Source organism: Chiloscyllium punctatum, chromosome 19 (genome assembly GCF_047496795.1).
Source record: "Chiloscyllium punctatum isolate Juve2018m chromosome 19, sChiPun1.3, whole genome shotgun sequence".
In the NCBI taxonomy this organism is placed as follows: domain Eukaryota; kingdom Metazoa; phylum Chordata; class Chondrichthyes; order Orectolobiformes; family Hemiscylliidae; genus Chiloscyllium; species Chiloscyllium punctatum.
Window position 1 is genome coordinate 89,248,020 of NC_092757.1, and position 23,845 is coordinate 89,271,864.

General features: G+C 48.0%; 1 protein-coding gene and 1 long non-coding RNA gene across 2 annotated transcripts in view; one reads left to right on the forward strand and one right to left on the reverse strand.

The window, feature by feature from the left end:
- The window catches only part of LOC140491597 (uncharacterized), a 41,551-nt gene extending 18,832 nt beyond the window's left edge, over positions 1–22,719 (reverse strand). The window contains exon 1 of the long non-coding RNA XR_011963340.1: positions 22,164–22,719. This is a non-coding gene — a long non-coding RNA (uncharacterized lncRNA). The remainder of the gene's footprint in view (positions 1–22,163) is intronic.
- Positions 21,733–23,845, forward strand: part of rps6kb1b (ribosomal protein S6 kinase b, polypeptide 1b) — a 75,107-nt gene continuing 72,994 nt past the window's right edge. The window contains exon 1 of the mRNA XM_072590024.1: positions 21,733–21,939. Within this exon, the coding sequence (XP_072446125.1) occupies positions 21,739–21,939 (201 nt within the window). The 5' untranslated portion in view covers positions 21,733–21,738. The remainder of the gene's footprint in view (positions 21,940–23,845) is intronic.

The window sequence follows — 23,845 nt, forward strand, 5'->3', positions numbered from 1 at the left end:
GGAGGGAGGGTGGAGGGAGGGTGGAGGGAGGGTAGAGGGAGGGAGGGAGGGTAGAGGGACGGTGGGAGGGCGGCAGGGTGGAAGGGTGGGTGGGAGGGAGGGAGTGAGGGAGCGTGGAGTGAGGGAGGGACGGAGTGAGGGAGGGTGGGAGGAAGGCAGGGTGGGAGGGTGGGAGGGAGGGAGGCAGGATGGGAGTGTGGGAGGAGGGAGGGACAGAGGGAGGGAGGGTAGAGGGTAGGAGGGTAGAGGGTGGGTAGGAGGGTAGGAGGGTAGAGGGTGGGAGGGTAGAGGGTGGGAGGGTAGAGGGAGGCAGGCTGGAGGGAGGCAGGGTGGAGGGTGGAGGGAGGGAGCATGGAGGGAGGGTGGAGGGAGGGAGCGTGGAGGCAGGGAGGGAGGGTGGAGGGAGGGAGTGAGGGAGGGTGGAGGGAGGGTGGGGTGGAGGGAGGGTTGGAGGGTGGAGGGAGGCAGGGTGGGAGGGTGGGAAGGAGGGTGGGAAGGTGGGAGGGAGGGAGGAAGTGAGGGAGGGTGCAGGGAGGGAGTGAGGGAGGGTGGAAGGAGGGTGGAGGGGAGGGCGGATGGGAGGGTAGAGGGAGGGTAGAGGGAGGGAGGGAGAGAGGGAGGGAGTGAGGGAGGGTGGAGGGGTAGAGGGAGGGAGGGTGGAGGAATAGAGGGAGGGAGGGAGGGTGGAGTAAGGGTGGAGGGAGGGAGGGAGAGAGGGAGGGGTGGAGGGAGGGAGGGAGAGAGGGAGGCAGGGTGGGTGGTAGGGTGGGAGGGTGGGAAGGAGGGTGGGAGGGAGGCAGGGTGTGGGGGAGGCAGGGTGGGTAAGGGTGGAGGGAGTGAGGGAGGGTGGAGGGAGGGTGGAAGTGAGGGAGGGTGCAGGGAGGGAGGAGTGAGGGAGGGTGGAGGGAGGGTGGAGGGAGGGAGGGGGAAGGGAGGATGGGAGGGTAGAGGGAGGGAAGGAGGATGGGAGGATCGGAGGGTAGAGGGAGGGAGGGTAGAGGGAGGGAGGGAGAGAGGGAGGGAGGGAGTGAGGGAGGGTGGAGGGAGGGTGGAGGGAGGGTGGAGGTGTAGAGGGAGGGAGGTTGGAGGGATAGAGCGAGGGAGGGTGGAGGGAGGGTGGAGGGAGGCAGGGTGGGAGGGAGGCTGGGAGGGAGGGAGGGACGGAGGGTAGAGGGTGAGAGGGTAGAGGGTAGAGGGTGGGTGGGTAGGTAGAGGGTGGGTGGGAGGGTAGGTAGAGGGTGGGTGGGTGGGCGGGAGGCATGGTGGAGGGAGGGTGGAGGGAGGGAGGGAGGGTAGAGGGAGGGAGGGACAGAGGGAGGGAGGGTAGAGGATGGGAGGGAGGGAAGGTGGAGGGATAGAGGGAGGGAGGGTGGAGGGATAGAGGGAGGGAGGGTGGAGGGATAGAGGGAGGGAGGGTTTAGGGAGGCTGGGAGGGAGGCAGGGAGGGAGGGTGGAGGGTGGGAGGGACAGAGGGAGGGAGGGTAGAGGATGGGAGGGAGGGAGGGTAGAGGGTGGGTAGTGGGTGGGTAGAGGGTTGAGGGAGGGTGGAGGGAGGGTGGAGGGAGGGTGGAGGGAGGGTGGAGGGTGGGTGGAGGGTGGGTGGAGGGTGGGTGGAGGGTGGAGGGAGGAGGGTGGGAGGGTAGAGGAAGGGTAAGTAGAGGGAGGGAGGGTAGAGGGAGGGAGGCAGGGAGGGAGGGAGGCAGGGTTGAAAGGTGGGTGGGAGGGAGGGAGTGAGGGAGAGTGGAGGGAGGGTAGAGGGAAGGAGGGTGGGAGGCAGGGAGGGAGTGAGGGAGTGTGGAGGGCGGGAGGGAAGAGGGTGGAGGGAGGGTGGAGGGAGGGAGTGAGGGAGGGAGGGTGGAGGTAGGGTGGAGGTAGGGTGGAGGTAGGGTGGAGGGAGGGGTGGAGGGAGTGGGGAGGGTGGAGGGAGGCAGGGTGGGAGGGTGGGAGGGAGGCAGTGTGGGTGGGAAGATAGAGGGAGGGTAGAGGGAGGGTAAGTAGAGGGAGGGAGGGTAGAGGGAGGGTGGCAGGGTAGAAGGGTGGGTGGGAGGGAGGGAGGGAGGCAGGGTGGGAGGGAGGGAGTGAGGGAGGGAGGGAGGGTGGAGGGAGGGTAGAGGGAGGGAAGGAGGGTGGGAGGGTGGGAGGGAGGCAGGGTGGGTGGCAGGGAGGGAGGGAGGGAGTGAGTGAGGGAGTGTGGAGGGAGGGAGGGATGAGGGTGGAGGGAGGGTGGAGGGAGGGAGGGTAGAGGATGGGAGGGAGGGAGGGTAGAGGGTGGGTAGTGGGTGGGTAGAGGGTGGAGAGAGGGTGGAGGGAGGGTGGAGGGAGGGTGGAGGGAGGAGGGTGGGAGGGTAGAGGAAGGGTAAGTAGAGGGAGGGAGGGTAGAGGGAGGGAGGCAGGGTGGAAGGGTGGGTGGGAGGGAGGGAGGGAGGGAGGCAGGGTTGAAAGGTGGGTGGGAGGGAGGGAGTGAGGGAGAGTGGAGGGTGGGAGGGAGGCAGGGTGGGAGGCAGGGAGGGAGGGAGGGAGTGAGTGAGGGAGTGTGGAGGGAGGGAGGGATGAGGGTGGAGGGAGGGTGGAGGGAGGGAGTGAGGGAGGGAGGGTGGAGGTAGGGTGGAGGGAGGGGGGAGGGTGGAGGGAGGCAGGGTGGGAGGCAGGGTGGGAGGCAGGGTGGGAGGCAGGGTAGAGGGAGGGAGGGTAAGTAGAGGGAGGTATGGTAGAGGGAGGGTAGAGGGAAGGAGGGAGGGTGGAGGGAGGGTAGAGGGACGGTGGGAGGGCGGCAGGGTGGAAGGGTGGGTGGGAGGGAGGGAGTGAGGGAGCGTGGAGTGAGGGAGGGACGGAGTGAGGGAGGGACGGAGTGAGGGAGGGTGGGAGGAAGGCAGGGTGGGAGGGTGGGAGGGAGGGAGGCAGGATGGGAGTGTGGGAGGAGGGAGGGACAGAGGGAGGGAGGGTAGAGGGTAGGAGGGTAGAGGGTGGGTAGGAGGGTAGGAGGGTAGAGGGTGGGAGGGTAGAGGGTGGGAGGGTAGAGGGAGGCAGGCTGGAGGGAGGCAGGGTGGAGGGAGGGAGCATGGAGGGAGGGTGGAGGGAGGGAGCGTGGAGGCAGGGAGGGAGGGTGGAGGGAGGGAGTGAGGGAGGGTGGAGGGAGGGTGGGGTGGAGGGAGGGTTGGAGGGTGGAGGGAGGCAGGGTGGGAGGGTGGGAAGGAGGGTGGGAAGGTGGGAGGGTGGGAGGGTGGAGGGAGGGAGGAAGTGAGGGAGGGTGCAGGGAGGGAGTGAGGGAGGGTGGAAGGAGGGTGGAGGGGAGGGCGGATGGGAGGGTAGAGGGAGGGTAGAGGGAGGGAGGGAGAGAGGGAGGGAGTGAGGGAGGGTGGAGGGGTAGAGGGAGGGAGGGTGGAGGAATAGAGGGAGGGAGGGAGGGTGGAGTAAGGGTGGAGGGAGGGAGGGAGAGAGGGAGGGGTGGAGGGAGGGAGGGAGAGAGGGAGGGGTGGAGGGAGGGAGGGTGGGAAGGAGGGTGGGAGGGAGGCAGGGTGTGGGGGAGGCAGGGTGGGTAAGGGTGGAGGGAGGGAGGGAGGGTGGAGGGAGGGTGGAAGTGAGGGAGGGTGCAGGGAGGGAGGAGTGAGGGAGGGTGGAGGGAGGGTGGAGGGAGGGAGGAGGGAGGGAGGATGGGAGGGTAGAAGGGAGGGAGGGAGGATGGGAGGATCGGAGAGTAGAGGGAGGGAGGGTAGAGGGAGGGAGGGAGAGAGGGAGGGAGGGAGTGAGGGTGGAGGGAGGGTGGAGGGAGGGTGGAGGTGTAGAGGGAGGGAGGGTGGAGGGATACAGCGAGGGTAGGAGGGTGGGAGGGACACAGGGAGGGAGGGTAGAGGGTGGGTAGAAGGCAGGGTGGAGGGAGGGTGGAGGGAGGGAGAGTAGAGGGAGGGAGGGAGGGAGAGAGGGAGTGAGGGAGGGTGGAGGGAGGATGGAGGGATAGAGGGAGGGAGGGTGGAGGGATAGAGGGAGGGAGGGTGGAGGGAGGGTGGAGGGAGGGAGGCAGGGTGGGAGGGAGGCAGGGAGGGTGGGTGGGAGGGACAGAGGGAGGGAGGGTAGAGGGTGGGAGGGTAGGTAGAGGGTGGGTAGTGGGTGGAGGGAGGGTGGGAGGGAGGTTAGAGGGAGGGAGGCAGGGAGGGAGGGAGGGTGGAAGGGTGGGTGGGAGGGAGGGAGTGAGGGAGAGTGGAGGGTGGGAGGGTGGGAGGGAGGCAGGGTGGGAGGCAGGGAGGGAGTGAGGGAGTGTGGAGGGAGGGAGGGATGAGGGTGGAGGGAGGGAGTGAGGGAGGGAGGGTGGAGGTGGGAAGGTGGGAGGGAGGGAGGGTGGGAGGATGGAGGGAGGGAGGGAGGGAGGAAGTGAGGGAGGGTGCAAGGAGGGAGTGAGGGAGGGTGGAGGGAGGTAGGGTAGAGGGAGGGAGGGAGAGAGGGAGGGAGGGAGGGTGGAGGGGTAGAGGGAGGGTGGAGGGAGGGAGGGAGGGAGTGATGAGGGTGGAGGGAGAATGGAGGGAGGGAGTGAGGGAGGGAGGGAGGGAGGGTGGAGGTAGGGTGGAGGGAGGGGTGGAGGGAGGGAGGGTGGAGGGAGGCAGGGTGGGAGGATAGAGGGAGGGTAAGTAGAGGAATACATCCAGGGAAGTTATTTGGGTGGAACTAAGAAATAAGAAAGGGATGAATGCCTTATTGGGACTGTATTATAGACCCCCTAATAGTCAGCGGGAAATTGAGAAACAAATTTGTCAGAAAATCTCACTTATCTATAAGAATAATAGGGTAGTTACAGTATGGGATTTTAATTTTCCAAACATGGACTGGGACTGCCATAATGTTAAGGATTTAGATGGAGAGGAACTTGTTAAGTATGTGGAAGAACATTTTCTGATTCAGTATGTGGATATACCTACTACAGAAGGTGCAAAACCTGACATACTCTTGGGAAATAAGGCAGGGCATGTGACTGAGGTGTCAGTGGGGGAGCACTTTGGGGCCAGCAACCATAATTCTATTAGTTTTAAAATAGTGATGGAAAAGGATAGACTGGATCTAAAAGTTCTAAATTGGAGAAAGGCTAATTTTGATGGTAAGAACTTTCAAAGTTTGATTGAGGGCATATGTTCGCAAGTAAAGGGATGGCTGGAAAATGGGAAGCCTTCAGAAGTGAGATAACGAGAGTCCAGAGGCAGTATATTCCTGTGAGGATGAAAGGAAAGGCTTGTAGGTGTAGGGACTGCTGAATGACTAGAGTAGTTGAGAATTTGGTTAAGAAAAAAAGGAGGAAGGATATCTCAGGTATCGACAGGAGAGATAGAGTGAATCCTTAGAAGAATAAAAAAGCAGTAGGAGTACACTGGGAAATCAGGAGGGCAAAAAGGGGACACAAGATAGCTTTGGTAAATATAATTAAGGAGAATCAAAAGGGTTTTTATAAATATATTAAGGATGAAAGGATAACCAGTGAGAGTTTAGGGCTCGTCAAAGATCAGCAAGGCAGCTTATGTGGGGAGCCACAGGAGATGGGGGAGATACTAAATGAGTATTTTGCATCAGTGTTTACTGTGGAGAAGGACATGGAGGATATAGAATGTGGAGAAATAGATGGTGACAGCTTGAAAAATATCCATATTACAGAGGTGGTGGTGCTGGATGTCTTGAAATGCATAAAAGTGAATAAATCCCCAGGACCTGATCAGGTGTATTTTGGAACTCTGTGGGAAGCTAGAGAAGTGATTGTTGGGCCCAATGCTATGATATTTGTATCATCAATTGTCACAGGTGAGGTGCCAGAAGACTGGAAGTTGGCTAATAAGGTACCACTATTTAAGAAAGGTGGTAAGGAAAAGCCAGGGAACTTCAGACCCGTGAGCCTGACATTGATGGTGGGCAAGTTGTTGGAGGGAATCCTGAGGGACAGGATTTACATGTATTTGGAAAGGCAAGGATTGATTAGAGATAGTTAGCATGGCTTTGTGCATGGGAAGTCATGTCTCATGAACTTGATTAAGTTTTTTGAAGAAATAACAAAGAGGATTGATGAGGACAGAGTGGTAGATGTGATCTATATGGATTTCAGTAAAGTGTTCAACAAAGTTCCTCATGGGGTACTGATAAGCAAGGTTGACAGGAGGAAGTAGCCATTTGGATACAGAACTGGCTTGGAGTTGGAAGACAGAGGGTGGTGGTTGAAGGTTGCTTTTCAGATGTGAGGCCTGTGACCAGTGGTGTGCCACAAAGATCATTGCTGGGTCCACTACTTTTTGTCATTTATAGAAATAATTTGGATGTGAACATGGGAGATATAGTTAGTAAGTTTGCAGATGACACCAAAATTGGAGATGTAGTGGACAGCAAAGAAGGTTGCCTCAGAATACAACAGGATCTTGATCAGATGGGCCAACAGGCTGACGAGTGGCAGATGGAGTTTAATTTAGATAAATGTGAGGTGCTGCATTTTGGAAGAGCAAATCAGAGCAGGTTTTATACACCAATGCTAAACAAAGAGACCTTGGAGTGCAGGTTCATAGTTCTTGAAAGCAGAGTCGAAGGTAGATACATACATATATACATACACACACACAGTGTCCTGGTTGAGGCTCTCCCTTTGGGTATGGAACTTAGCTATCAGCCTCTGCTGAATTTGTACTTGCAGAGTAACATTGTACTTTGCTCAAAAACTGCATGAATTAATGTGAAACTCTATTATCTCACTTTTTCGATTAGAATCAATCTAAACATCGTGGCACAGACAGAGAACACAGGGGGCTAACACCTTCAACATATTGTCTAGCTAACACCATTTGTTACAGTTAACCTGAGAATGCAACTTTAAAAAAAAAGTTTTGTGATTCACACTTGAAAGAAGTGAAACTATCATGGTATTTGAACAGGTGAAAGACTCAACAGACAATCAAGGTATTTTTCAATGTATAATTTCAGTTACATCACACTGTAAACTTTTGCTATAAATTCTGTGCCTTACAATTGTGCCCTCCACAACCACCTGGTGCTCTGAAGACTAGTGTGCTTCCAATTAAACCTGTTGGATTATAATGTGGTGTTATGTGATTTTTAAATTTGTACAGCCCAGTCCAACACTGGCATTGCCAAGGTTGGATGATTTGAGCTATAGGGAGAGGCTGAATAGGTTGGAGCTATTTTTCCTGGAGTGTAGGGGACTGAGGGGTGACCTTATAGAGATTTATAAAATCATGAGGGGCATGGTTAGGATAAGTAGACAAGATCTTTTCCCTGGGGTGGGGTGAGTCCAAAACTAGAGGGCATAGGTTTAGGGTGAGAGGGGAAAGCTATGAAAGGGACCTAAGCAGCAACGTTTTCACACAGAGGGTAGTGCATGTATGGGATGAGCTAACAGAGGAAGTGGTGGAGGCTAGTACAATTACAGCATTTAAAAGGCAGCTTCATGATATATGCATAGAAAGGTTTCAGAGGGATATGGGCCAAATGCTGGCAATGGGACTAGATTAGGTTAGGATATCTGGTCAGCATGGAGAAGTTGGACTGAAGGGTCTGTTTTTGTGCTGTACCTATATTACTCTATGACACCACTCAACCACAATGATTAATTTATCTCCACCTTGTTTTCTTTTAGCCTAACAATCCTCTATCCATGCCAATGTGTTACCCTTTACACCATAAGCTCTTATGGTGCGTTGCAACCTTGGAAATGTCACCTTGAAAAAAATGCCTTCTGGAAATCTACTATATGGTGATTGGAATAATAACTAGTTGGATCTCATTGACGATGAGATCTTTGATTGGAGTTGATAACCTGGGCCAATCAGGGACCTCTGGCTGACAGACATAAACAGGCGATAACCTGAGCCGCCTCCGGAATTTTAATTTTGTCTCTTTCAAAGATGTGAAAAGAAGGGCCCTGTATCGACTGCTACTGCACACCGTCCACCTCTTCTCCCTCATCCACCGTCCGGACACACCTTGGCATTCCCATTTGCCACCGGGCGGTGGGGATCCCCAGTGGACGGCTCTCTACGCGGGAGTCCTCCCCCTTTCTCTCGGGGATCTGGGGTGGAGGGTGCTGCACGCAGCAGTCCCCTGCAACCGCAGTTTGCGGTGGGTTCACGGACTCCCAGCCCAACTGCTTGTTCTGTGGCACTGTGGAGTCCATGGATCATGTATATACTGGGTGTGGGCGTTTGCACTCCCTTTTTGATTTTCTTAAAAACCTTCTCCTCTGCTTTTGGTTGCACTTCAGTCCCACGCTCCTGATCTTCGGGCACCCGGTACGGAGGAGGGAGGGCAGGTCCGAAGACCTCCTCGTGGGTCTGCTCCTGGGCCTGGCCAAACTGGCTATCAACAGGTCCAGGCAGTGGGCCGTGGAGGGGGTCGTTAGGGCCGACTGCCTGCCCCTCTTCTGGGGTTACGTTAGAGCCCTGGGGTCCTTGGAGAAGGAGCACGTGATGTCCACCAACACCCTGGAGTTGTTCAGGGAGAAGTGGGCGCCGCAGGGAGTGGAGTGCATTATTTCCCCCTCCAACTCTATTTGATTTAGTTCCTACCCTCCCCTTCACTGTTTTGATCACACGGCATTGCCCTTTGATATGAAGGGCAGTGCTTGTCACTGGCCACTCGGGTGTTTTCCTATCTTCCTGGTAGTGGAAATCGAATAAAGATTCGTGCACCTTGTGTCTCTCACTGTGTCTCACACCTGCATACACACACACCATAGGTGTTGGGGAAAAATAAGCACTACCGCAGAATTTAAAAAAAGGCATGTCAGACATTCTGTTCACTCTTTTTTTAAAAAAAGTGAATGTCAGAGATACTAGTACAGTCAAAAAAAAAGAACAGGAGTGTCACAGCTTCTGTTTAAGAGAAAAAAAAATAGGCAGGAGATTCAGAGAGTCTCGGGACTGGCTCTGACCAGGCTAGTCAGAATCCATTTACTGTGCATATGTAAATAAAAGGTGACTCGGTGAATGGATACTTATCACCTTGGAATTATTTCATACTCGTTCTCATTTATCTACTTTGCTTGTTACTTCAAAGAACTAATAAATTAGTCAAACATTATTTCCCTTTCACAAAACTACGTAGAAGCAATCTTCCTGCATTATGATTTTGTAAGTAAATCCTCCTTGGGCAGCATTTCCCTCTAATTAGCTTGAGATTTCCTGCTTTCTGTAGCCTTTCCATGATTAAAGGAGTCACATTCTCTATTTCCCAATTTGATTAAACCTTTCCACAATGTAGGGAATTTGGGAAAATTAAAACCAATAAATCTACAGTTATATCCTAAAAGATAACTGTATTTAAACAGAATTCAAGTTCACACTTTTATGTGAGAGATTTATTTCAGTTAATCATACTCCATTAAATTCACACTGGATTACAAGTTCCTCATTTGCATACCACCATTTCAAAATCAATTTGCTCTTCATTAATATATCCATCACCTGTTCCCTCATTTCATTATACCTCAGGTATTTATTTAAGCATTTTAGATCATATCAACTACTATGTCAGCAGCAACTTCTTTTGCCATCCTAGGATGAAGCGCATGGAGATCAGGTGACTTGTCAGATTTTAGTTCTAATAATTTTCTCAGTATCCTTTCTCTGATGCTTGAATTTGTTTTGCATTCCTTGTTTTCTTTCATATTCTAATTCAAAATTCTTTCTGGAATCCTATTTAAATGCTCTACAGAGAAGCCAGTGCAAAATATCTGTTAAATTCATTTGCTTACTTTTCATTATTAATGGTCTTTAATTTTCCTTTATTAAATATTTATGGAAGCTTTTACTTTTTAATTTTTTTTACTACCTAACTTTTACTGGTACACTATTTTCATTTGTCTTATTAATCTTTTAATCACTTTTCACATATCCTTTACATTATTTTCAAAATTCTTATCTGCCACGCATCTTTGCACAATTATATGCTTGTGTTTTCAATTTAGTGGAATCTTCAATTTCCTTAGTTGGCTATGGATTGTGCATTCTCTCCTTAGATTCTTTCTTTCTCACTGGAATGAATCTTTTCTGTGTTCTGAAATATCTCCTTAAATGTCTTGTCATTGTATCTCTACCAATCTATTCCTTAACTTAGCTTCCCCAGTTTATTTTAACCAGCTTGGTCTTTACGTCCTTATAATTGCCCTTAATTAAGTTTAGTGTTCAATCCACTCTTCAATCCCTTAAAGTGAATGTTACATTAAGTCATATTATAGTTTGCACATTCTCCCCATCTCTGCTTGGGTTTCCTCTGGGTGATCCGGATACCTCCCACAGTCCAAAGATGTGCAGGTCAGGTGAATTGGCCGTGCTAAATTGCCCATAGTGTTAGGTGCATTAGTCAGAGGGAAAAGGGACTGTGTGGGTTACTCTTCGGAGGGTCTGTTTCCACACTGTAGGGAATCTCTAAATAATCAGTCCTACACAGGGATGCTTTCACTATAATGTCATCAAGTATTGTATCACATAAGGCATCACAATCTTACAGAGTCAGCTGGATTGAAAAATTGGTTTATTACTGTTTTACAGTTTATGTATCTTAATATTTTTTCTGCTAACATCATGACAATAGATGAGCTGGTTATTGACTTAAGTGATGTTTGTGGGAGCTTTTCTACACAACAGTGTCCATGATTTAAAAATTACTTTGTAAAGTGTTTTGTCAGATCTGCTTTCGTGTACCTGTATTGTATGCGTAATGTTAAATAGTATTACTCTACCACCTAGTGTCAAATGTGAGAAATTACAACTGCAGCTGAAGGCAAAACTACAGCCAAAAACTGGTCATTCTAATCCAGAATTAAAACAAAATCCCATTTGAGCAATATTTTAAAAATTCATCAGAACGGGAGATTATTTTTAAATATGTAAAAGTGGAAAATGCATGAAATACTTAGCAGGTGAAGCAGCATGTGGAGAGAAAAATAGAGTTAAAAACATAGGCTGAATAGCATACTTCTGCTCCTATCAAGTCAGCTGCACGATTCAGTATCAGCTGATCTCATAACCCTCAACTCTACTTTCCTACCTTCTCCTCATAACCCTTGATTCACTTACTAATGAGAAATCTATCACAGCTTTGAATCTACTTAATGAGAAAGTGAGGACTGCAGATGCTGGAGATCAGAGCTGAAAATGTGTTGCTGGAAAAGCACAGCAGGTCAAGCAGCATCCAAGGAGCAGGAGAATCGACATTTCGGGCATGAGCCCTTCTTCAGGAATGAGGAAAGTGTGGCAAGCAGGCTAAGATAAAAGGTAGGGAGGAGGGACTTGGGGGAGGGGCGTTGGAAATGCGATAGGTGGAAGGAGGTTAAGGTGAGGGTGATAGGCCGGTGTGGGGGTGGGGGCGGAGAGGTCAGGAAGAAGATTGCAGATTAGGAAGGTGGTGCTGAGTTCAAGGGTTGTGACTGAGACAAGATGCGGGGAGAGGGACTTCTCCAGTTTCCTCATTTCCGCTCCCCCCCCCCCCTTGTCTCAGTCCCAACCCTCGAACTCAGCACCACCTTCCTAACCTGCAATCTTCTTTCTGACCTCTCTGCCCCCACCCCCACTCCGGCCTATCACCCTCACGTTAACCTCCTTCCACCTATTGCATTTCCAACGCCCGTCCCCCAAGTCCCTCCTCCCTACCTTTTATCTTAGCTTGCTTGCCACACTTTCCTCATTACTGAAGAAGGGCTCATGCCCGAAACGTCGATTCTCCTGCTCCTTGGATGCTGCCTGACCTGCTGCACTTTTCCAGCAACACATTCTCAGCAATATACTTAATGATCCAGCCTCAACAGCCCTCTGGGGTAAAGAATTCACTACCCTCGGTGAGAAGACGTTGAGTAGATTGGATGTGTACTCTTTGGAATTTAGAAGAAAGAGAAGATTCTTAGGGAATTTAACAGGGTAAATGCAAAGAGGTTGTTTCCCATTGTGGGAGAGTCTTGAATCAGAGGGCATAATCTCAGAATAAGCAGTTACATAGATAAGGAGGAATTTCTTCAGAGGAATCTGAAGGCTAGCATCCAAGTTCATACTACTCGACGTCTCCTCAGTGACAGTCCCTTCATTCTGGGTGAACAGTTTTGGAGTTCTTATCAAAAGACGATTAGTGGTTTAGATAGGGTTGACCATGAGAACCTTTTTCCACGTATGGAGTCAGCTATTACGAGGGAGCATAGCTTTAAATTAAGGGGTGGTAGGTATAGGACAGATGTTAGGGGTAGATTCTTTACTCAGCGAGTCGTGAGTTCATGGAATGCCCTGCCACTGGCAGTGGTGGACTCTCCCTCTTTATGGGCATTTAAACGGGCATTGGATAGGCATATGGAGGATAGTGGGCTAGTGTAGGTTAGGTGGGCTTGGATCAGCGCAACATCGAGGGCCAAAGGGCCTGTACTGCGCTGTATTCTTCTATGTTCTATGTTCTAAAATAAAAATGTACTGACATTGGGGCAGTCCAGCCTGTTGAAACTTTTTTGGACTGCCTCCAATGTCAGTACATTTTTATTTTGATAAGGGTGCCAAGACTATTAATCTGGTTTTCCAACTGTGCTTGGTCTAGTACTTTGTATAGTTTTAGCAAACCTTCTTATTTTTATGCTCCACGCCCTGTGAAATAAAGCCCAACATTCCATTTGCCTTCCATATTATCTGTTGAACTTGGATGCTAGCCTTTTTTGATTCATGGAAAATAACTCTCAAATTCCTGTGTTCCATAGCTTTCTACAGTCTTTCTCCATTTAAATAACATTCAGTTCCTCTATTCTTCTTGTCAAAGTACATAACCCCACATTTTCCTACTATATTATTTTTTGCCCACTTACTTAACCTGTCAATATCCTTCTTCAGAGTCTCTATGTTGTCCTCAACATTTGCGTTCCCATATATTTTTATGTCATCTGCAAACTTAATTTTTGTACATTCACTTCCCTCATCTAAATCAATGTTTATTATAAATAATTGTAAACTGTCATAGCACTTCAATAGTTACAGGTTGCCATCAAGAAAACATCCCCTTATCTCAAATTTCGGACTTCCATCAGCCAGCCATTCTCTTTCCATGCTGATATACTACCCCTAATGCCATGGGTGCTTATCATATTAAGTAGCCTAACATGTGGTTCCTCATCATGTTCCTTCTGAAAATCCAAATATATTACACCTAGTGCTTCCCCTTTATTTTCCTGTTTAGAGTCAGAGATGTATAGCATGGAAACAGATCCTTCGGTCCAACCTATCCATGCCGACCAGAGATCCCAACCCAATCTAGTCCTACCTGCGAGCACCTGGCCCATATCCCTCCAAACCCTTTCTATTCATATACCCATCCAAATGCCTCTTTAATGTTGCAATTGTACTGGCCTCCACCACATCCTCTGGCAGCTCATTCCATACACGTACATTAAAAGGATTTTCCCTCTGCGTGAAAAAGTTGCCCCTTAGGTCTCTTATATTTTTCCCCTCTCACCCTAAACCTATGCCCTCTAGTTCCAGGCTCCCTGACCCCAGAGAAAAGACTTTGTCTATTTATCCTATCCATGCCCCTCAATTTTGTAAACCGCTATAAGGTCACCCCTCAGCCTCTGACGCTCCAGGGAAAACAGCCCCAGCCTGTTCAGCCTCTCCCTGTAGCTCAGATCCTCCAACCCTGGCAACATCCTTGTAAATCTTTTCTGAACCCTTTCAAGTTTCACAACATCTTTCCAATAGGAAGGAGACCAGAATTGCACGCAATATTCCAACAGTGGTCTAACCAATGTCCTGTACAGCCACAACATGACCTCCCAACTCCTGTACTCAATACTCTGACCAATAAAGGAAAGCATACCAAATGCCTTCTTCACTATCCTATCTACCTGCGACTCCACTTTCAAGGAGCTATGAACCTGGACAGATGCAGTTTAATGTGGATAAATGTCTGGTTATCCACTTTGGTGGCAAGAACAGGAAGGCAGATTACTACCTCAATGGTATCAAATTAGGTAAAGGGGCTGTTCAGAGAGATCTGGGTGTTCTTGTCCACCAGTCAATGAAGGCAAGCATGCAGGTACAGCAGGTCGTGAAGAAGGCTAATAGCATGCTGGCCTTCATAACAAGAGGGATTGAGTATAGAAGCAAAGAGGTGCTTCTGCAGCTGTACAGGGCCCTGGTGAGACCACACCTGGAGTACTGTGTACAGTTCTGGTCTCCAAATTTGAGGAAAGACATTCTGGCTATTGAGGGAGTGCAGCGTAGGTTCACGAGGTCAATTCCTGGAATGGCAGGATTGCCTTACACGGAAAGACTGAAGCGACTGGGCTTGTATACCCTTGAGTTTAGAAGACTGAGAGGGGATCTGATTGAAATGTATAGGATTATGAAAGGATTGGACACTCTGGCAGGAGGAAACATATTTCCGCTGATGGGGGAGTGCCGAATCAGAGGACACAACTTAAAAATATGGGGTAGACCATTTAGGACAGAGATGAGGAGAAACTACTTCACCCAGAGAGTGGTGGCTGTGTGGAATGCTCTGCCCCAGAGGGCAGTGGAGGCCCAGTCTCTGGATTCATTTAAGAAAGAATTGGATAGAGCTCTTAAAGATAGTGGAGTCAAGGGTTATGGAGATAAGGCTGGAACAGGATACTGATTGGGAATGATCAGCCATGATCATATTGAATGGCGGTGCAGGCTCGAAGGGCTGAATGGCCTACTCCTGCATCTATTGTCTATTGTCACTCCAAGGTCTCTTTGTTCAGCAACTTTGTTATCTCCTCAAAGGATGCTAGTGAATTTGTCAGGCATGATTTCCTCTTCACAAAGCCATGTTGACTCTTCTTAAGCAAATTAGCATTTTTAATGGTCTGCTATTATATCCTTTATAATAGACTCTAAAATTTCCCCAATAACAGAAGTTAAACTAACTGGCCTACAGTTATATCTTTTGTCACCTTCACTTTCTGAGTAAGGGTGTTTCATTGGCAGTTTTCTAATTCTCTGGGACTTTGCCAAAATCTAAGGATTCCTGGTAAGTTACTACCAGTGCATCAACTATTTCTTTAACTACTTCCTTTAATAACCCAGGATGCATCCCATCAGATCCAGGGGACTTATCAGCTTTCATGTCATAGTTTCCCTTGCATTTTTTTCTCTAATGATAGCTATTGGATTTACTTCCTCTCTTCCCTTTGCCCCTTGAATATTGTTTAATGAATTCAGGAAGAGACATGAATAAAGAAAATAACATCAAGTGATTGCAGAAACCTTTGCTGATAGGAAACCAATTATAGCCGTAGCACAGGCTTTAGTGTGAATACAGAGTGACCCTACATTGAGATTTTAGTGTCTGGAATGTTGATGTTGAAACTGAAAAGGTGAATCTTGGTAATATTTGTAATCATGCCACTTCAAATGATTAATATTTAGTGAAACATAATTCATGGTTTTCTTTTTCATGTTTTTCTATGTTCTTCCTTTGAAAGTGCATTGGAAGCCTCTTATGAATACGTTCCATGCTCTTGTAAACAAAAAGAGAAAAAAGATTTATTAAGCCAGGTCTTACACTGGGATCTGACTTGTCCAGTATTACCCATAAATAGGGATCATGACAAAGCTGGGACTCTTTGCCAGATTAAAATTAGTTGAGTTCATAAGAAATCTGAATTGTGAAAAAATATGATGATATGGTGGTTCTGAGCACAGAGGCAGGAGTTGTTGTGAAGGATGTTATGTGAGTTGGAATTGTAAATAGCTTTGGCTGTATCTAAGATTTTTCTAGGAGTAGAAAATACAACAGGGAGGAGAAAGCAAAGATTGCATATGCTGGAGATCAGAGTCAAAAAGTGTGGCGCTGGAAAAGCACAGGTCAGGCAGCATCCAGGGAGCAGGAGAGATGACATTTTGGGCATAGGCCCTTCATCAGGAATGTAACAGTAGAAAAATATAACAGTCGACCATTTGAAATATTTGACCAAGGCACAACTGAGAGATTTAGGAGACAAATTGAATGTAGCAAAAAGGCAGGCTCTCATAGGGATGAGATAGTAAAGTGATTACATTGCACTTAGAGATAAAAAGAGAGAGCTCTAAAATTAATAAGTCACACTGAAGTTAAACTAAGATTACAGTTGAAATTTATAAATAAAACTTGAATTTGAGGGAAAAAATGAATAAGAAGAAAAGGAGGAGAAAGGGAGATGGAAAGGGTTGGAATTGAAAAGAATGATGAACAGAGAAGAAATTTTAAAAACACCCATGTCTCAAGCTTCTGAGAAAAATTAGCCAAAATTTGGGAATTTGCCAAAGGTATTTGAAGTCTGGTTGACAAACAGTGATAATTACAGAACATTAAAAGATCAAAGCTTGGAATCCTATCGATGGAGTTAAGTTGATATTACTGTTACATCTCTCTGGGAAACTATTGGACTAAATTAATGCACTCTGAAGTGAGCACTCTATACAGAAAATAATCACTGAAAGTACCATCATAAGTAGTAAATATCATGACAGGGAAGATTGTCAGGAGAGAAGTGTATTTGCAATGTTAAAGAAATAAGGGGTGAAATAAAAATAAATCCAACCATTTGAATCAGAAATTGAAATTTTTAAAGTCAACTTCTCTTTAGTGAGATTGGATAACGTGAAGATGTTTAGGAATTTAGATAGTATATTCAACTCTCTCCCAGAAAAATCACCTAGACGACTTACAAAAATGATTAAGAACATTAAATCAATTTGTGTAAATAGGATAGAGCAGACATCTTTGGCCATATGCTGTTAACTTAGGGTATGCATCACCTATCAAGCAACATCCTTACAGTCTCAATGTAGAGAAATGAGGGAAGAAATCAAGTTTGTGATGGAAAATGACAATTTATTTGAGTCAAGGTATATTGTGATGAATCAATATGATTCATATTAGATTTCATAATTGGAGAAATTTATTGAGAGTTTTGGATATGCCTGTTCTGTTATAAAAATGATTTATTAAAAGGATTTTGTCAAGTTTTATTGACCGATTCATCCAAAAAGACATCAGCTTTTGTAACCCACAGATGGACTTTACTAACGTAAAATCATGCCATTTGGAATGTAAAATGTACTAGTAACTTTTCAACCAAGGTATTCTGAGGATTATATAATTATATTGTGTATATTGATGATTTGATTGTGCTTAGCCAAACCTGAGAAGTACATTTTCAATGTTTTAATTAATCGATTGGACATTTACAAAGAGCCAATTTAGGTATAAGGTGAACTGTAAGTGAATTTAACAAAGGAATTACAAAGGAACCTCAATTATCCAAATGAGATGGGCTGGCACTATTCGCTCAGATAGTTGATTATTCGATTGACTGATTAAATGCCATCCGTCTGGGACTCAGAGCTTTCTGTTAAGTCCGCTTCCTGTTCAGGAGATGAGGCAGCATGAGCCCCCTCTACCCCACCTGCGCCCCCACCTGTCCTCAACCATGACCAACCACTCGCCTCCTTCAGTCCCCCCAACCCCATCCAAGATAGTCCAACGCCGAGCCCCACCTACCCTCCAAAGCCCGTCCAACGCCGAGCCCTGTCTGCCCACCCCAAAGCCCGTCCAACGCCGAGCCCCGCCTGGCCCTCCGAACCCCGTCCAACGTCGAGCCCCGCTTGCCCCCCCGAACCCCGTCCAATGCCGAGCCCCACCTGCCCCCCCCTGAACCCTGTCCCACGCCGACCCCTGCCTGCCTGCCCCTCGGCCCCGTCCAACACGGATCCCCGCCTGCCCCTCAACCCGTCCAACACCGACCCTCCACCTGCCCCTTGTCCCCGTCCAACACCGACCCCCGTCCGCCCCCTGCCCCTTGGCCCGTCCAACACCAACCCCCGTCCGCCCCCTGCCCCTTGGCCCGTCCAACACCAACCCCCCCGTCCTTCCCTATCCAACACCACCCATCCCCAACCGCATCCAACACTGCCCTCCCCACCTGCCCCCTCCCTCCCCCCCCCCCCCCCCCCCCACCGATCCCATCCAATACCGCCCTCCCACCCGGTCCCTGCACGCCCCCGTCCCCTTTCTGGGGCAGCCGGACTGAACACCAACAACAAGACTGCTGCTGCATTTTGGGTGTTGGGTGAGTAAGTCTCCAAATAGCGCGCACACAACATTTTACTGCAAGTTTTTGACAGGCTCCACCTTTGCCCTGAACAGGACAATGTTGGAGACATTATCTGGGAAGGGGTGGGGGTGGGGGGTGGGGGGGGGGGGGGGATGGTTAGGGGGCACCCCTGTGTAGAATTCCAGGTGGAGAGAGAGAGAGATCAGTCATTTGGAGATGGTGCCTGGGCACCCTGTTCTCAGCAGCATTTCAGGAACGGAGTTCACTTTTAATCACTGTAAACAAAAGACGCGATCAGTGTTGGAAACACGTCTTTGATGTAATGTTTTTAATCGGGATCTCGAGATCTCCTTTGGATAATCTAATATTCAGATAATCGAATGTATTTGGGTCACAGTGTGGGAAAAGCCAAGTAGCACCCAGAGAAACAAAAATAAGCACAATCTTGGAGTTTCTATTGCCAAACACAAAAAGAAAAATTTTGCAATACTTTGGCAGAAGTCAATGTTAGCAGAGGTTTGTCCCAAATTTCAGTACTGTATTAGCTTATTTAGCAAGTTTGCCACAGACACAAAAGACATTTGAGTAGACAGAGAAATGTTGGAGTGCCTTTGTCATGTGAAATCTGTACAAACTACCCACTAGTTTTAGCAGAACTGGGTTATTATAAGCCATCAAATGGCTGTTAATGCAAGAGATGTCTGTCTAGTTCCAGTGTTATTACAGGAGGTGGCGATCAAATGACCAGTCAGTTATTTTTCATGCAAGTTAAATATGTGCTAACAAATATCCGTTAAAAGAAGATTTATCATTAGCCAATAGGGAGGAGAATTAAATGGGTATTAAAATGGACATAAGAATAACATGATTGTTATGAAAAGTCCTCGTATATTTGCTGTAAATATATTGTTACTATTGAAATAAAATCTGGATAAGTAAAACAAAAATGTTGATAAGAGAATTTGTAATAGAAACTGAAAATGCTTCTTAAAAGGTACCCTTTTCTTTTGCTTTCTGTGGTGGATGCATGATGAAGTTTCATAATGTATTGTTATTGTTTGAGATCTTGTGTTGTAATATGGAGGAAAATGGATTTTGGTCTTGAGTTCTATGAAGATCAACTTTTCACTAGAGAGGTCAGAAATCCAATTTTTGAACAGTGAGTTAAAGGCAATAGGTTGAATTTTATGCTTTTTTGACTAAGAGTCAGTTTCATCAGGTATTTTGGATGATTTCTCACAATGAGACTAAGTAAATCTCTCATCACATTACACCAAATCACCTCAATAACTATCTACGCCACCACTATGAATCCCTTCTCACACATGTCTAGTCCAATCTTACCATGTGCCATTCCCAGAAGAATTTGCTAATCAGTGATATCTGCTGAAAAATCAGAATGCTTTTTATGTGCGCTATGTTTAAAAGGCTACTGTGCACACAGAAGAGCACTGGCATTTTAATGATGATGAACATTCATTCAGAAGATGATGTCAGGAAAGAGAAAAAACTGGTTCTCCAATGGAGATCTGGAAGTCCTAGTCAATGGGGTGAGCCAGTGGTGAGCTCTCCTATTGTCAGAGGACTGGCAGAGGAGACCATACCATCAGACCCTGGCAGCCTGGTGCAAGGTTGCTACTGAGGTTAATACAGCCTCCGCGATCCAGAGGAATGGCCAACTATTCGCAAAGTCTTCTCTGCTCCATCAGGGTAAGTGCCACATTCTTCTCTCTGCTATCTCATACTCACTCGATCTCTGCTACTGCACCCACCTCTCATCAAGGCTCATGCTCTAACACTTTCACTATTGTCTCCAACATCTTCCCTCACAGACTCTCATTTCCCCCCAACCCTTCATATCACTAACCCTTTATGGCCTCTGTGATGCGTACTCACTTGCCCAGGACACCACACCATCTTTAAACCATTGGCACCAGCACTAACAGCCATGCCATCTGCTTTCATCTCAATTTAGGAGAAAACAACCCACAAGGGCGCAAAAGGCCCTGGACTTGTGGACAGGTGCATGACATCAGGCTTCTCAGCCCCCACGAGAATCCTGTCCTTTGCAGAAGATGACCAGCACCACTCCTGCAGAGATGCTAAGGTATTCATGCCCTGCCAACTGAATAAACACTTTTTTATTTCACTACAACTCTCACATTAACCCTGCCGCATATCACTTCTAAACACTGGTTTCAATACCTTCTCTTCCTTGTTCTTGCAGGTACCAGTGGGATGTCTATGATCCCTGCAGAGAAATGGCCTCTCTACCTGAAATCACTACTCAACCTCAAAGGAGGAGAGTTCCAAGGCCTCAGAGGAAGTATTGGCAAGGCTACCTCCTACATCTGTCACATGTCAGATACTGAAACCATGTTTAGACATGTGGGGACACCACATTTAGCAAGTTTGGGAGCTCAATCTGGTGAGCAGTACACTGTAATAGCAGTGGAGGAATAAATGTCCCAAGCCACTGACATTCTAAGAACATCTGGGGACCAGTCACCTGCTTTCTGAAGCAGGAGTGGATCTTGTGATGTCAGTAATCAGGGATTTTGTCCACACACAGGGGGGAGCCTCTCTGTTCATGCACAATTAGAACTCACCAGGTCTGGTAGCATCTGTAACGTGAAAATGCAGTTAATGATTCCAGCTATTGATGCTTCTTCAGACCGCCCAGCACTTAAACTCCTTGTCTTGACTAACAAGGCACATTTCAAACGTGGCTATCAGAAACCTTAGCTTAGGGAGCGATTAACTTGTATGGTTGGATTTCAAGGTCTGTCAAGTGCAGCACAGTGGGTTAGTGGTTAGCACTGCTGCCTCAAAGTGTCAGGGACTCAGGTTCAATTCAAACCTCAAGCGACTGTCTGTGTGGAGTTTGTACATTCTCTTCATGTCTGCGTGGGTTTCCTCTGGGTGCTCTGGAGGTCTTCCTACAGTCCTAAGATATGCAGGTCAGCTGAATTGGCAATGCTAAATTGACCATGGTGTTCAGGAATGTGTAGGTTAGGTGGTCAGTGTGGACTTGTTGGGCCAAATGCCCTGTTTCCACACTGTAGGGATTCTATTATGATTTTCTGGTGTGGATGTGGACAAAGTCAGAAATCACACATCACCAGGTTACTGTCCAACAGGTTTATTTGAAAGTACAAGCTTTTGGAGTGCTGTTCCTTTGTCCGGTAGCAAGAATGAGCAGCACTCTGAAAGCTTGCACTTTCAAACTAACCTGTTGGACCAAAACCTGGTCACAGTCATAGGCATGTACAGCATGGAAACAGACCCTTCGGTCCAACCTGTTGTGTGACTTCTGACTTTCTATTTTCTGATCAACCTGCTCCGAGATCTTGTAACACACTTCTGGTGACAGGTCAGACTTGAACCTGGGCTTCAGAGGTAAGGGACACTACCACGGGGTTCCAAGAGACCTTCAATGGCAGTCAAGTCTGACCTAGAAGGCAGACTTGGAGATCTGAATTGCCCTTCCACCCCCCCCAATCGGCTCTAAGGAGGTTCTGCACCAAGCAGGCTGGTCGAGAGTGCGCATGATGACATTATTGTCCTCCATCCCCTTCCCTACACAGCGTCGCCCCGCAGTGCACGCGCACGTCAGCTCTCCCTGGAGGGGGAGGGATGGAGCCGGCGAGCGGAGGCGCGCCCCCTCTATCCACGGGCTGCGCATGCGTCAGCAGCGATGGTGGGCGAGTGGAACCCATGAGGGAGCGAAGCCGGGGTGGGGGAAGCGAGAGAGCGACACACGGAGCGAGCGAGCGCGAGAGAGAAAACGAGCACGAGCTGGAGACATGGCCGGGGTGTTCGACATCGACCTGGACCCCGAGTACCAGCAGGAAGAAGCCATCTCGGACGAGGAGCTGGAAGGGGTAAAGAGAAGAAAGGGAATTGGCGCGGTGGGGTTGGGTGGGGTGGGGATGAGGTAGAGGAGAACCCGGTGTTGTCGCCGCCTCAGCGGAAGGCGAGGCCTGTGGAGTAGGCCCAATGGGAGGGAGGGAAATCTTGAGAAGCGACCCCTCCCCAGCAACAATAAGTGGCCCGTGAGGGAGATTGAGGCCCAGGCTTCGGGGGGGGGGGGGGATTGTGGGCCTACCTGCTGTATTAGGGAGGAGCAGCAGCTCTGTGCGCTCGGAACCTCCACGATCCGCGGCAGGTGGGGAACTGAACGCCTGGAGCTCGCGACAGCCGCCTCGCGCCGGCCTCGCTCGTGGCAGCAACTCCTTGGAGCTCGAGGAAAGGAGGCGACCAAGCCCAGAGAGAGAGAGAGAGACAGGTGCAGACGGTTTGAACCATGAAGTAAACCCTAGAGGACGCATAAGCAACCCTCGCAGGATTGCCTTTTGCTTAATGGGATGTAGTAACACCGGATAAAATTCACCAGGTGTACGTGTGTTTCCAGTCCAGCTTCGGGTCAAACAGCTATGCGGGGTTGTCCTCAAACACGAAAGAATTTTTAATTTTGTATGAGACTCTTGCCCTTTTCAGTACAGTTTTCCCTCCTTTCCCGTATCTGGGGAAATTCACGCAGCATTTTGTTGTAGAAATCCTTTCTCAACAGTGATACATCTTCCTGTGCTCGCAACGTGGCGTTGCTGTCTGCACCTGTCTATGATTCCCCTTGACTCAAGCTAGGAGAAAATTGCCTTCGATAAAAATTTTGGCTGTCGAGGCTGACTGAGCACATTAGCCATTGCTTCCCGGAGTAGACTGCAGTTTAAAATTAGAGTTGTCTATCAAGTGCAACTGACTAGTTATCTTCTAAATTACTCCCCGCCAAGTGTAGTTAATGATACTTGAAACATACGTTTTGTGCCTATGTTAAAATTTGAATGTGTTGCAGCTGATTGAACTGTTAAGAGAGTATGTGGAATAGAAAAGTTAATCCTGGTATGCCTTGAAGGTGCATCTACCCCTTTTCCCTGTATCAATTTGTTCTGTCTGAGAACAGAATAATTGAGTAAGTTTTGTGGTAATTCACCTAAATCCATTGTAAGTTTTATCTGGTAGAAGATAACATTTGTGATGCTCAGGTCAACTGACTTGTCATGTGGTATGGCATTTAGTTTGGGGAAAGGTGAGCACTGTGTGACTCCAGTGTGATTTATAGAATCATGACACAGTTGCAGCTTAGGAGGACCCTTTTTGGTCTGTTGTATCTATTTTGGCTCTCGCAAACAGAACCCCATTAGTCCCACTCCACAGCCTTTTTTTCACTAGAACACTACAAATGGTTTCAAATAACTGTCCAATTTTAACTTTTGAAATCCAAGTTTAAATCTGCCTCTGTCAGATGCTCAGGCAGTGCATTCTGGATCCACTAACTACGTAATGTGTAAAAATGGATTTCCTCATGTTATTTCTAGTTCTTTTGCCATCCTGTCTGTATTGCAGCTGCAAAATATCCACAAACTTGGTTATTTATGTTGTGACTTATACATAAAATGTACCTGTGATTATTTGCATGGTGGGTTCCTAATTCTAGTTTCACTGTTTCAAAGTATTGAGCAGATGTTACATGCTTTTGAAGGAGAAATAAATGAACAGTCTGTTGCCCTTGACTGTTCTTGCACACCTTCTGTGCTTTGTTCTAATGCAGTCTTGTCAGAGATGTGCTATGATTTTTTTTTTGCCAGTAAATTGAAGGAAAACTTTGTGTGCTTAAAACAACTCTGCCTACAACTGTACTGGTTCTCATCAGATATGGAATTCATTTAATGATTGAATAAATTTATTTAGTTTCAATTACAAAGTTGTAGGTGGTTCGCTTCTTATTTC